The 14,154-nt window shown below is 45.2% G+C and overlaps 4 protein-coding genes across 4 annotated transcripts; 2 read left to right on the forward strand and 2 right to left on the reverse strand.

Moving 5' to 3' along the window:
• Positions 1–1,749: 1,749 nt before the first annotated feature.
• Positions 1,750–3,287, reverse strand: N7529_005458 (uncharacterized protein; the record flags this gene model as incomplete). Its single annotated transcript, XM_057240985.1, has 5 exons — positions 1,750–1,806; positions 1,854–1,943; positions 1,990–2,154; positions 2,214–2,477; positions 2,526–3,287. 5 exons carry the CDS (start codon positions 3,285–3,287, stop codon positions 1,750–1,752), a joined length of 1,338 nt encoding a protein of 445 aa, XP_057096344.1.
• A 1,763-nt stretch (positions 3,288–5,050) lies between these two features.
• Positions 5,051–7,010, forward strand: N7529_005459 (fungal specific transcription factor domain-containing protein; the record flags this gene model as incomplete). The annotated part of the gene is made up of 6 exons (XM_057240986.1): positions 5,051–5,200; positions 5,265–5,713; positions 5,778–5,935; positions 6,229–6,333; positions 6,437–6,539; positions 6,593–7,010. 6 exons carry the CDS (start codon positions 5,051–5,053, stop codon positions 7,008–7,010), a joined length of 1,383 nt encoding a protein of 460 aa, XP_057096345.1.
• A 217-nt stretch (positions 7,011–7,227) lies between these two features.
• N7529_005460 (TauD/TfdA family dioxygenase) lies at positions 7,228–8,577 on the reverse strand (the record flags this gene model as incomplete). The annotated part of the gene is made up of 4 exons (XM_057240987.1): positions 7,228–7,543; positions 7,645–7,890; positions 7,952–8,217; positions 8,278–8,577. The coding sequence occupies 4 exons, from the start codon at positions 8,575–8,577 to the stop codon at positions 7,228–7,230; spliced, it is 1,128 nt and encodes a 375-aa protein (XP_057096346.1).
• Positions 8,578–12,198: 3,621 nt separating this feature from the next.
• N7529_005461 (putative MFS transporter) lies at positions 12,199–13,830 on the forward strand (the record flags this gene model as incomplete). Its single annotated transcript, XM_057240988.1, has 2 exons — positions 12,199–12,827; positions 12,882–13,830. 2 exons carry the CDS (start codon positions 12,199–12,201, stop codon positions 13,828–13,830), a joined length of 1,578 nt encoding a protein of 525 aa, XP_057096347.1.
• Positions 13,831–14,154: the final 324 nt, after the last annotated feature.

Below are 14,154 nucleotides of genomic sequence, written 5' to 3' on the forward strand. Positions count from 1 at the left end.
AGCATTTCTGTTCCCACTCTAATATGACCAACTCTGGACAATGGAACATCATTTAGGTCAGTTGTCTGTCGTCTTCCTCGCTGCAAGGAGAGCGAAGTGATAGACATCCATGAGTTGCGCAGGGTGGTCAGAGATCTGCTAGCAATGAATGTCAGTGAACCCTATCTCCTGCAAAGAGAAAGGCAAAAGTTATCAGACAGCATCAATTTTTTTGAACAATACCAAACTGATTGGGGTGAAAGAGCATGTTGTTCACAGTACAGTTAAGCTTCCTCCGCAGATTGAACGAGGGGCATGTTTGCGACAAACAGCCAGCACAGAAATGAACAATGAACCTTCACGCTCCCATTGTATTTGTCGTATCCGAGGGATGAAACTAAGTGCAGATTTTTCGGAAGATTCTGTACGGTATCGACCTCCCAGGTTCTGAAGCGGCACGATACATGGCCAACCACAGTGCTGACCGCGTGAAGGAAATCTGCGAGATAAAGAAAATGTCTGTCAAATCTAGGAGATGACATTCGAGGTATAGCAGAAACGAACATGCCAGCTTCAAAAAGGCGGACAAAAGAGCGGTACATTCCATTCTGTCACAGCATTTGACGAAAGTTCTGAAACATGTCTTCGACCCTTCCGGTACTCGCAAGTGTATGACTGCCACATTAGCATGTGCAAATCTAAGCCTTACATACAATGTAGCAAGCAAAAATACAATTCCCTATGTGCAAATGCTCTGTGCGATTTGAATGGTTATTAGTCGGCGGACCACGATCATGCAATATCAAAGTCATAGAGAAATGAAGATAGTTGAGTACATGACGATCGCAGTTAGTCTTACAATAGGAAAGGCATAAACAAAATATAAAGTTCCGGAAAGCTCATGATATTCTGTTTGGTTCTTGTGAAGTCCGAGTGCATCTAGTCCAGCGAAAATTTTACCTATTGGAGCCACATTGTATTTAAATAGTGAGCGATGCTCCTCCTGCATGTAATAATTATAGAGCGGACAAGTCACCTAACTCATTTCATACTGAGATAAAACCCTATTACTCACTCGCAACGACGATATCTTGACAGTATTGACGCTGGTATGACTCAAAATTACCCCCATCGATAGAACAAACTTCATTTTATTCTTCATTAAACGCCTTGGGTGATGCACTAGACCCAAGTAGTACTAGGAAGATTGTAATAGCCACCCGTAGATGCAAGAAGGTTATCACTTCCACCAGACTTTCCAACCAGGGCTAATAGACGATAGATGAATAAAGAAAGATAGCAAAACAGAACCTCACAAGGAATGAAAATCGAACTAAATTGTCAGCTTTTCGCATTCCTCTATCAGCTCCTCGATATACCCATGAAGGCGTATATGGCTCCCTAGGAGTCGATGTATGGCTTTCTAGGAGTCGATATATGGCTTTAAACATTGCGATTGCCGGTGGTGACTGCGAGCATTAAATGACCAGCATAGTTGATACCCCCTGACTTCTGCAGTATTTTAATTCCATGTATCTTGATATGCACTTCTTAAAAATTCATTCCGGTTGCAAGTATGATGATTTGGTTGATTGACTCAGAGCCAACTGTCAAAATCATGACCCATGTTGAATGCGAATGTATTGAAGTGTTTGGTAACGAGTGTGTAGGGAGAACTATGTTGAATGGGTTCGGAAATGAGAAAGTGAAAAAGACCAGAAAAGACAAAGAAAACAGTGAATACTATGCCAATGGCGCCATGAAATGACTTCAATAATCATTTCCGCGACTAAGCACCTCCTTACATGATTCTCGCAAGAGAATTGTCTGGGAAATTTAGCAGGTGATCTTTGCAAGAAATGCCATGTACATACATGTTCAAATTGAGCAGAGTATGAGCCTTCGTTGTCCATAAGAGGGTGGTAGACCTCGACAATGTCGTTCGCTACGAGATAGTTCATCTGCTGAATGTAAGCCCGTAATCCAGCTAACATATTAATGAGAACTGACGCCTGCCAAATAACGTTGAACTCCCAACCGTTCGAGATACCGACGACAGAAAACAAGGGAGCCAAAATTGTCATTGATCGTCTTGTAGACAGATTTGGCAGAGGCAAGGGGCGAGGTGATCTTTTTCGGCGCAAATGCATCTCTTCCATATCCATAGACTCCAGGCTAGAGATTCATGTCAGTATGTCAGTATGTGACGAAGACAAAGAGGAAGGGAAACGGACCCCTTCCAAAAGATGACCACGACCGGTCGTACCAAATGTTTCGATGGCAAATATCTCACCCTCTTCCATCTTGGTGTTGTCCGAGTTTTTGGTAAATGGTATGGACTTGCCAGCGTGGATTCTGTATTGGTCGATGTTGTGTCCAGATAGACCGCGGACTGCCTTGATAGGAAATGTGCGGCCGTTTATATCCACTTCATAGCTTTCCATTGCTTCCTGAATGGCAGCGCTGACATCACTAATACGAACATCGATCCCGGCGTTCTAGAACAAGTCAGCCGTGGTCAACCATCGGGTGGGAGCCTCTGGTACCTTGATGCCAGTATTTGTGGCATCAGTCACAGCGGCAAGCAAATTGTCGTAGGTTGGGTCAAATGACATGGTGAAGGCACTATCAACAATCCAACCGTTGATGTGAACGCCAAAATCGACTTTCATTACATCACTTTGACTAAGGACCACATCTTTCTGACCAGGATTGGGTGTGTAGTGTGCTACACAATTGTTTAAAGAGAGACCAGTCGGAAATCCGAGTCCAGATATGAGACCATCACCTGGCTCAACCCCGGCGTTATCGAGCAACGCTCTCACTCCATCCTCGATTCCCACCGCAATATCCGTGAGGGTCTGCCCCGGGCGGACAGTGTCCTGCGTCCATCGTCTAACCTGGCGGTGCACCTCGGCTGCTTTGCGGTAGTCGTTCAAGAATGTGTCATCCTCAAGGTGAGTTCGAGAGTGGTATCGAACTTCTGCAGCGGTCACGCGAGCGGTGTTGTCGACTACAGAATCATAGCTTTGTATTTCACCATGTGGGTATTGACCGTTAGGGAAGAGGTCACAAATAGGGATCCGTGGGGGTGAAGACTGTTTCAAAGAGGATTTCTTCTTAGGCTTCTTTCTTTTCTTCTTTTTAGAAGCAGATGCGAGCGGAGATTGCGAGGTCAGCGATACGGTAACAGTACAGGGCATATCGTCGCCGTCGGAGCCATCACCATCAGTCCCTATCCCCGTCCCCGATGATACCATCACCGTCTCGGGACAAATGGACACCTCTAGGCTCTCCGCCAGTGGCATTGAGCTTTGTTGGGGTTGGAGGAGAATCTGCGGCACGTCAGCCTTATATTTCAACAAAACTACAGGTTGACGCACGTCCACCTCCCTGGCCCTCATCATCAGCTGTTTTTGAGCCCATATCGACATGAAGATATAAATGCCTGATCGAATCTACAAATCCTGAAGACCAAGTGACCCCATGGCAAAAAAAAAGCAGTGAGGGTGGGGCCAGAGCGGTGTAAAGGGCGGCTTTAGTTCTGCCAGCAGTACGACAAACGCTTATCGTCGATCAATTATCTTATCGCGCATCTTATCCTTCCAACCGTGCAAGGTAAAGAAATAGGTTCCGCAGTGTTCTTCCCCTTGTTTGCTCTCACTCTCTTCTGTCGTTTCACTATAGAGAGAGAAAGAGAGAGTACACAAAGTCCGATACCCTGGAATTCAACAAAACCTGGAATTCAACAAAAGGATTTCCATATCTACTTATGTGAGGATCTTTGTGTACTTGAAAGCCTTTGGAACATTCACTGCTTACACAAGGAAACAATTGTAACAACCTTCCAAGATTGGACCGTACATACATATGTGCTCGAGATTGATATATATCCATTGAGATTCTGTTGTACAGGCAACATACTGCCTTGAAATATAAGAATGACAGTACGTACTCTGTTGTACAACAACATTGTATGTTTTAAATATGTAGTGAGCCTAAACTAATCTCAGAAATCCCCACCTTCTCCGCTTCGCGTGATTCAACGCGCAAATCCCGCCATAACATTAGCCGACCAGCCGCCGATACTCCGACTCCTTCCTGTGTATACTTTCTTTTTTAAACACAACTGTTGAACATGGGTTCAAATGCTAAAACTTCCAGATCACGGTTTGGTATGTGTGATCTAGAACATACCCTGGACTAAATTTTCATTTTACTAATCTGCATAGGCTGCCATACATGTCGTGCCCGCAAAGTAAGAATCTAGCAATTCTGATCGAAGTGATTGAATCTAAATGTATTCGCGTATTGATAGGTCAAGTGTGATGAAAAACCAGGTGAATGCGGCAACTGTGCTCGATTGCGACTAGTCTGTTCCGGCTACACAACGCCCAAGTCACACGCATCTAGTGATGTACTACTCCAGAGTGGACCTTCGAGAAAAAAAAGAACCTATCGCTCTTGCACCGTATGTCGTGGCTCCAAAACAAAATGTTCAGGTGCACGACCAATTTGTCAACGGTGCCAAGATAGGGGTCTGCCATGTGTCTACGCAGAGTCGTCACAGCCTACCTGGGTACGGAGAATCAATGAAACAAAAGAGCATAATACAGAGGCATGTCCATCCGTCACTTCTGTACTTGATGAATCCCCCGGGCACAGTCAATCTGGCCAGGACGGCCTTCCAGGGTTGCTCGAGACACCGCCTATATCACACCAAACTCCACTGTCATTGGGAAGTCTTGATGTGTCATCGTCCCCACTTGATTGGTGAGCTTGAAAGAACCAAATTCAATTCCTGGTGTCGTGCTTATATGACCATAGGTTGGCTACGCCTCATCTCCCTTCCTCGTCGAGGATAAGGATGCTAGTCGAGCAGTATTTTGACAACATTCACCCGCTTCGTGCTTTTGCCTTCACGCATAAACCTTCATTTTTGCAAAGACTAGATGGGGAACTCTTGGAACACCGCCACAATCATGCTCTTTTGCATGTTATCTGTGCGTTCGGAGCCCAGTAAGCCCAAGGCATAAATCTATCTCTTCACACAGATCAGGCAGCTTATTTAATGTCATCAAGGTTTCTTGCCTTGAATTACAGTGAGACTATAGCGCCTCTTCCACCTAAATCTGTTCTTTTTGCGGGCACTCAATGGGCCAAGATTACCCAACGACTCATCCTTGAAGCACTGGATACAGTGACAATTGAAAACCTAATGGTGTGTCTCTCCCATGAAGTTTATTTAGCATCTCCACTCAAAATCCAGCTAACCTTTGTCTAAGGCTGCCGTCTTGCTTCATGACTATTCAGTTCGACTTGGGAACTTTGCAAACGCGTTTATGTTGAGTGGGATTACTACGCGCATGACCCAAGCATTGCAAATCAATCTTGAATACAACACTGACATACTGTGCCAAGACTCATATGGAGGCCTTTCGGTTACTGCAAAGGAATCCCGCCGGCGCTTGATGTGGAGTTGTTATATCATGGATGCTCTCGTGGGAAGTGGAGTGGACCAGCTGACCCTAATAGATGAGCGGGACATCAATATCCAACTTCCGTGCAACGACCGGAATTTCGCTCAACAAGTCCCTTGTCTGACGGAAACTTTACGTCCGGGAAACTGGCTTCGGATTTTCCCTGGTGATCTAGATACTGATACTTTGATTGCGAACATGGGAATCATGGCATATTTTATTCGACATATTTCAATCCGCAAAAGGGTCCTTAGGTATGTGCATTCGTCGGTGCTTGTATGTGGCTTTCTCTCAATCCTTCTAACCGATACTGGGCAGATATATCAAACATTTGGAAGATGCTATCGTGCCTTGGGCTCCTGAATCTGAGTTTTCCTTGCTAGATTCAGACTGTCGGGCGTGGTATGATTCACTTCCAGCTAGTCTGCAGTTCACACCCGAGGCAATGTACATCCGCAAAGACACTTCGCAGTTAGGTGCCCTTTGTGTACTACATTGTGCCCATCATCAAACTATTTGCGACTTATATCGGTTGGGGGCGCCAGCCCTTTACAAGCTACGAGCCGCTTTTGACTTTCCACCAGAACAGCACGACTTTCTTCGCCATCTTCAACAAGTTCTCTTCGATGCAGCTCGGACTTTGGCGAGTATAATTGAACAGACAGCCCGCCATGGATCTCGAATGTTAGCAGATTCCTGGCTTCCTACCATTGTATATGACAGCTGCCGTATCATGGTATATCATTTGACTCAGGTGCTTGATCCTCAGTCCGAAAGTACGAAGGTCTTGATATTAACAGCGATCCCTCTGCTTCGAAGCAACATCAGGGCTCTCAAGTTGATGAGTTCCCTCAACGGGATTGCCAATACACTGGTAAGTTAGCTTTTTCTTTCTTACTCTTTATCGCCCCGCCCTTCCCCAACGGCGCGGTCTTGAGTTTGAGATTAATTTGGAATCTGAAACAAACAGTGTGCAGCGGCGGAAACAATGCTTGATAAGTCCGGTATCGAGTCGGAAATAGTCCACCGAAACATTATCCCCGATGATCCATACCAACCTAATGAGCAGGAAGGCACAAGGTAAAAGTGAAAGGCTATCCTACTTCCCTGGTTCTACTAACATCTTATCTAAGTCAACTCCCTCTGGGGACCCCACCCCAGAGTGCACCAGATTACGTGCTTAACCCATTGACGATTTTTCGAATGGCACGCAAATCTATCCCGGAACGACATGCCCCTGAAACAGCCCGTACTTCTTCTGCACCGAATAGCGTTATCCCCGATACAAATGTCGATGTTGAGCGTTGTTCTGGTACATTTACGCTCAAATCCAGTTCAGTAAATGCATCAGATAGACGACATGTTGGCCAGGCCAGCCTGGAAGAGCTACAGAATCTGTTCATGTCCGATTTAGGATGGGCATGGCAGCCAGCAGACACAGCAGTCGGATCTGGAACCGAGGGTGCTGGCCTGTTGCCATGGGCTGGAGGATATCCGTATGCTCAGTCAGAGTCATGGCTGCCTGTGTTTCCTTTTCCACAGCAAAGTTAATTGGAGTTAATGTTTTCAGCGCTCAATGCACTGTTTTGCTGACTGCTATAATTCGTTCTAAATGTATAGAGGCACATAATGTTCCTTTCTCAGTCATAATTACCCTTCGTCTATATCATATAGGAGTGATCAGCTTGAAAACAATTGATGTTCTTTTATGCGAACCAAGTTAACTAGGGTCGAAGCAATGAACATGTGGCCACTATATTACGTAAATTCACTCGGCATCCAATGGGCAGACAGGCGGGGTGTCGTTGACCTGAATACCTCCTCGTTTCTTCTCCATGGTATCATGGTACGGAAGTCTCCATCCACCTTCAGACTCCGGGGCCGCAAGCCAAAGTCGCATTAGATGTCGACGACGAGCAGGCCGGCCTTCCTCATCCACTGCCCCAGGAGGATGATCTGTGTAGGCAGTTCGTGCATGGAACACCTGTGCATTGCTCAAAAATTGAATGTCGCCTGGAGCTAGGATCATGTGCAAGGATAGCTCAGCGCAGGTCTTCTCAAATATTTCGAGAGCGCGTTTTTGCCTGTCGGACAACGGAGGGATGCATGCATCGGGTCCAGAGTTGAATCGAGCCAGCGATGTCACATTCATAGGGTCAAATTTTGCATAGATCCGGGGGCTGACCTCCGGCAATCGTTCTCGAGGTAGAAGATACTTCCTCGAATCCAGCCATCCTCGCCTTCGGAGATTTCCCCCTTGCGGTCAAAATACCAGTTTGGCTCACAAAGTGTTTGCACCACGTCCGGATGTCTCTCTTGGAGAACATTGAACACATGATGTGTAGACGCGATGTCGGACTCTCCGCCAGATAGAGATTTGGCGATGCATAGAAGCCCCACAAAGTCGGCTCCATCAGTGTGGAAGTATTGACTAGCAGGTTGATCAGCCTTGACTCTAGCTTAGTATATTAATGTCTTGATTGTGTTCCTACCGAGCATTCGTTCGGTAAATGCGAACTCTGTCAGTCTTGGTGGGATCTTCTCCTAAATCCTTAACATGGCCAAGAACATGACCGCGTCCATTTTGGCTCACGAAATAACCCAAATATGTGCCAATGCCCATATACGCTGTCGCACACTTCTGGAGATCCCAGTCCTGAACTGGAAGGCCTCTGAAAAGAAAGAACCCCTTTCCGTCGACAAGATCCTTTCTGAGTGCTTCCAATCGTTCACGCAAGTGTGGCAGATGGAAGTTTTCCTGTACACAATTTAGTCATCACATAACATGGCCCGAAAAGCACGGTCAAGGCCATCATACCTTTGAAATACCAGTCAAAGGAGCTCCCTTCTTAATAAAGTCATCGGACGCAGTGCTGATCTCCGCAATCTCTTCGGAGCTGAATCGATGTGTCCAAAGCTCCGGATTCTCTCGGTAGTCCTCTGCCTTCCACACTGTGGGCCCGGTCTGAATTTTGGGAAAGTCTTTGTATGGCCGAACCTGAGAGTACACAGGAGGGTGCTGTCCGGATGTTTTAAGGCCATCAGGAAAAGCAGAAAGCTTGACTGGGCTGGACAAAGGCTGCTGTAAAGTGCTTGTATTGACAAGTGCGGGAGCCATTATGGAACAGAGGTGCTGGACTTGCAACAAATTGATTTGGGTGAAAAGAGCAATTTGCCGGTATTTCTTTCAGCTGATATTAATCAATGACAGGACTTTATGTTGTCTCATTTATATACTGTATTCAGCATTCTTTAAGGACCGGCGAAAGGAGGATTGTCCGGCTCGTCGTAACGATCGGCTACGGCCCATCGCTCCATCACTCCCTTTGCTTCCCCCATCCGCAATTCATCTGATGATACACTCCTGGTTGCTCAAATTTGTACATCAATTTCAAAATCAATAAGTCGGACTTTGAGGATATCAACAGGCGGGGTCCACTGAGAAAATACCATTAGGCCTTAATGCGGGACAGGTGCTCGTCACGGCTGATCGGCCCATGAGCTAAGATATGGCAGACGTAGCATCACACAAGTTGTATCCATATAATCGCAAGCATCAGGGACCCGGGAGCTCACGTATATTTAACGATGTATAATTCGTGGATTTGTGCGGTCTGGATCGACAATGTAGCAAACATCTTAAGTCAAAACCATCCACAACATCGATATATGAGTAAATTGAAACATAAAGTCGAATCAGCTGGCTCAATAATCTATCATTCAATGTCAATACCCATCCAGACAGCGAGTTTGCCCTAAGTTCATTGACTGACATACGAACATAGGTGATGTCCCTTTGATATTGTTATATCTCGCACCTGAGTATTCTGCAAGATCTTTCAATCCAATTTTAAGCATATGTATTGCTATCACGGATTACTCCAGCTGAAGTATCTTTATCCTTCTCTTTAGCAGTGACTCCATTAGGGTTCGACGCTGACTGTGATGAGCTACAGCCATTTTTCTTTACTCCATAATGGGCAAACTGTTGAAATCAAGAAGGTGCAAGTACTAATAGTAGGTTCCTAATATCTGATTCAGTCTTGACATTTAGCGGATGCACCCATAAGCCTGACATACTGTAGAAAATGGCTCCGCCAATAATGTTGCCAATCAAAGTGGGAACGATAACTTCCCAGATATATGACCCCATTGTGATGTGCGTCGCTCTAACCCAAATAGCCAATGGAATAAATGTCGTGTTCGCGACGACATGATAGAAATAAAGTGAAACAAAAGAAATCATAGCAGACTTGAAACGATCTGCCGAAAGTACCTTTCCGTCTATGGGCCCCCATTCTGGCAATGACCTTGGTCACCTGTTGAGGAGAGAAGGCATCGAAAGTCATTTTGAACCAAATTATGTGTCGATTACCGCGAGCAAAGAGCGAGAGTTGATCTTCGGATTGGTTTTGTCTTCCGTTCGGATGCAATAGGCAAAAGGGGGGGCGGAGATGGACAATATACCTATTAGTTATACATTCATCAGTGGGAAAACCTATCTCTCTCACTTTGAAAATTACTAACATGCTTATGGTGAAATAAGATCAATTTAGTAGTATTTGGCATTCACCTGCTTTTTTTAGCGTTGCGGCGATCATTGAACTTAGATAACAATGTAAGCTTGTGGACAGGCTGTCGGCTTAGCGATCATGTTCGTGGAGGAAGGACGTATCGAGTTAGATAAAGGAGACTTAATAGCAAAGCGCTTGGTGGGATAAGGATGGTTGGTTCAAGATCATACATCTCCGCGGGTCTATGAAGGCTACGAGGGATTGTATCAGCGTTCTGTTTACTCCGTCCCGCGTACTGTACTACTAGTTGATGTCCCACAGTCTTGTGTCTTTTCACGGACCAAAGAAATCTTTCGGGTTGAATCTAGTATGAAAAGGAAATTGGCTGTATCAAACTCTGGTTTGTGTGATTACCTGGGTATGACATGTTATAGAAGCATAGTTCCGGGGGCTTTTTGTGTTGTATTTTATAATCGTGACGTAAAGATGTTAATCACGCTAGTTACTTCAGATATCATTTTCAAAACCTAAAATTTACGTCTATCAAGAAAGATCTAAACTAAAGCTGTGTAGATCGAAGCAATGGTTAAGGATAGAGATACCGTTATTGAGTGCGGTTTTAAACCTAGCTACTCATGTGAAGTTATTTAATAAGTCGACAAGCGAGTTTAATGATGTTGTTAATATGACTCCGACTGGACTTCGGGATTCGCTCGAAAAAGAACGATCAGAGTCATTAGGGTGGATGGGTGATTCTGGCGAGACCGTCGGTCATCAAAGGTCAGACAAAATATATCGTGGTGTAAGTCAAAATACCACATCTTGAACGCGGTTGTTAACGAGAAAATTATGCGCAGTGGCCGAAAGATTGTGAAAAGCCTTGAACAAAATCAATACCACGGAAAATCCATCGGAATGCAGCGATCGAAACATCGACCATATGCGTCGAGTGGCATCCTACTACAAGCGCCATTTAGCGTAAGAGCAGCACGCTAAGCATAACACGAACAGTCAAAGCTATCATTCACTCAAAATTTGGGACCATGATGCACTTAAGCAGTGACTTTTGTAGGGATTCTGTGTTTTGAAAGTGGAGAAATTTGGTTGTTTCAAATGGTTGTCTAGGTTCCGACTGAGAGGCTACATGTTAGGCCCATCTAGATGGCATTTCGCGTGAAACCACTCTAAACTTCTCTCCGGTGACGATATTCTCTTTCTCCGTCTACTATTATCGGGTGAGAAGTAGTGATAGATAAGCAGTGCTTATAAAAAAGAAAGAAGTGACAGAGGGTTGCACGGTCGCGTTCCACGGCTGGCTATTATTCATAATAACAGAACCTTTATTTCTACTGCTCTTCTAACTACATCTGTGAGTTTCCTCGATTGTAATGTAACATGATTTCAAACTTCATCTCAGCGACTTGTTCAACACAATTTAAAAATTTATTCGCTTAGCTACCGTAATGAAACGTCAGGAAAAACCAATTTATGACACTTAGGTACTCCCCTTGTATACATCATACTCCGTTCTCCGTATAAATTCTGTTAATAATAAACTGAGGTTAATTAATTACTAACCATTACTTCATGGGATTTATCGTCAGATGGTAAGATAAACATTACATATCCATTTTATCCCCATTTCAAAGTCCAACCTTAATGGCATGTGAACGATAACATATATTTTGGATTATGTCGGGTCGTCAGAATGCCCAAATTCCTTCACCGGCATCTCTTTAGGTGAAACGAAGCTCTAAGTATTGCTCAAAAGCCGATCTCAGACACCGGCTTGTCACTTTAGTACCCGAACATCAAATCATAATGCTAACAACAACCTTGAAATTGCCTGATGCTTACCCCCACGACCCCGAGTTTCGGTTTGCCTCGGTAATCACGGACTGCCCGAGAAGAGATCTCCACTCCGAACGCTGACTGGGTATTTTCCTGGGGAAAACATCATCAATCTACCAATCGATCGGAAAGAAAAAAGATAAACTAATCAACATGTGGTAAGGTGAATTCGCTAAATGTCTTGGCTTTTCAAGTCGGATCAAATAAAATTTCGTGGGATGCGGAGGCGTGGGGGGGGCAAAACATTGGGGAATATGGGGAAACCGGTATCTGATGACGACGGGATGCAAACGTGGGGGATAATATCCTAAGACATATATGTGCGACTTCAGACCCCCAACATCATCCAGCTATAGGTCTCTTTTTCCTCCACAATGCAAGACCCTACAATGCCGAAACCAGATGTTTCTCACGATGAAGCCGCAGTTCGGCCGGACAAGCTTACCGATACCAGTGGTATACCGCGTGTCCCATTGACCGAGGAGGATAGCAAGAGGATTTGTCGTAAGACTGATCGGACTATCCTTGTTGTTCTGGCTTGGGTGTACTTTTTGCAGATCCTCGACAAGACTGTCCTTGGATACGGTGCAACCTTCGGTTTACAGGCGGACACAGGCCTCACGGGAAACCAATACTCGCTTGTTGGATCCATCGGTCCCATTGCACAATTAGCCTGGCAACCTTTCTCCTCTTATCTCATTGTTAAGGTTCCCCATAAGATTTTGATGCCATTGCTTTGTCTAGGGTGGGGGCTAGCGCAGACATGCATGGCTGCATGCCACAATTTTAGCTCTTTGATGGCGGCTCGCTTCTTTCTCGGTCTTTTTGAGGCGGGTTGCCTGCCGCTTTTTGGTGTTATCACCAGTCAGTGGTATCGACGAGCAGAGCAACCAATTCGGATCGCCGCCTGGTACAGTACCAACGGTCTAGCAACTATCGTTGCTGCTGCGCTATCATACGGACTGGCCAAAATTGAGTCTGACGTGTTGAAATCGTGGCAGATGTAAGTTTTCATATCTGTATGCTAAAGTGACGGTGTATTCTGATCTATTCTCAGCATTTTTCTGGTTGTTGGCTTAATCACCGTGGTTTCTTCTCCCATCGTCTATTGGCGCTTAGACAACGACATCTCTACTGCTCGGTTCCTCAGCGAGAATGAGAGGTCTCAAGGAGTAGAGCGCCTCAGAGCCAACCAGACTGGAACCGGAAACACTGAATTCAAGTTTAGTCATGTTCTGGAAGCCAGTTTAGAGCCAAAGACCTATCTGTGGATTGGAATGGCAATGCTCCTCAATATTGGTGCAAGCGTGACTAATATTTTCGGTCCATTGATTTTGAGTGGACTTGGCTATGACAAGTACAGAACTACTTTGTTGACCATGCCATTTGGTGCCTTGCAATTCATCATAATCATCCTGGCCAGCTATCTGGCCCAAACCGCGCGAGTGAAGAGTGCCATTATCGCAGCTTTCATGCTCCCAGTCATTGGTGGCCTAGCCATTTTATACGCCGTGGCTCGGACCAAATCCGTTCAGAGTGAATTGCTCGCTGGCTACTATTTACTCGCATTTTTGTTTGGCGGCAATCCGTTGATTGTGACATGGATAATCGGCAACACAGCAGGAACCACCAAGAAATCAGTAATCATGAGCCTCTACAACGCGGCAAGCTCAGCAGGAAACATCATCGGCCCGTTGCTTTTCAATGAGAAGGACAAGCCATCCTACCACCCAGGCTTACGCGCGTGCCTCGGCATTTTCAGCACCTTGGCTGCAGTGGTGCTAATTCAATGGGTCAATCTCTGGTTTCTCAACAAACAACAAGCTCATCGGCGTGTTCGCAACGGCAAGAGAGCCGAAATTGTGGACCACTCAATGCAAACCCATTATCACGAAATGCAGGAGGATAACCTAGAGGATGCTGGACCCGACACCCTGCAGGTGGGAGAAAACGCCTTCCAGGATCTGACTGATCGTGAGAATGATGAATTTGTATACATTTATTAGATTCAATTGCAAGATTCTAAGCTATTCAATGCATATCAGCTAAATTTCAAGAGATGCAGCAGTTTCCTCGTACTTGGGTAGAATGCAATTATATTGCGACGCATCACCTAGAGAATACATTCATTGACGATCAAATTCAATGAATTTGTACAAGGTTTTTCTCTCCGGGATATATTTCCTCCACAATGTTTATTGTCGACAGGGGTGTTGGTGATGCCTCAGGTTTACAGGACTCATGGCAGCAGTCGGTTTTCCTACTCCAAATCCCTCTTTTTTCCTCTTCCTCATCCCTTTCAGTTCCAGCAATCTGCGATAAGTACTCCA

The sequence above is a fragment of the Penicillium soppii genome, assembly GCF_028829465.1.
Source record: "Penicillium soppii strain IBT 18220 chromosome Unknown utg000005l, whole genome shotgun sequence".
Lineage (NCBI taxonomy): Eukaryota > Fungi > Ascomycota > Eurotiomycetes > Eurotiales > Aspergillaceae > Penicillium > Penicillium soppii.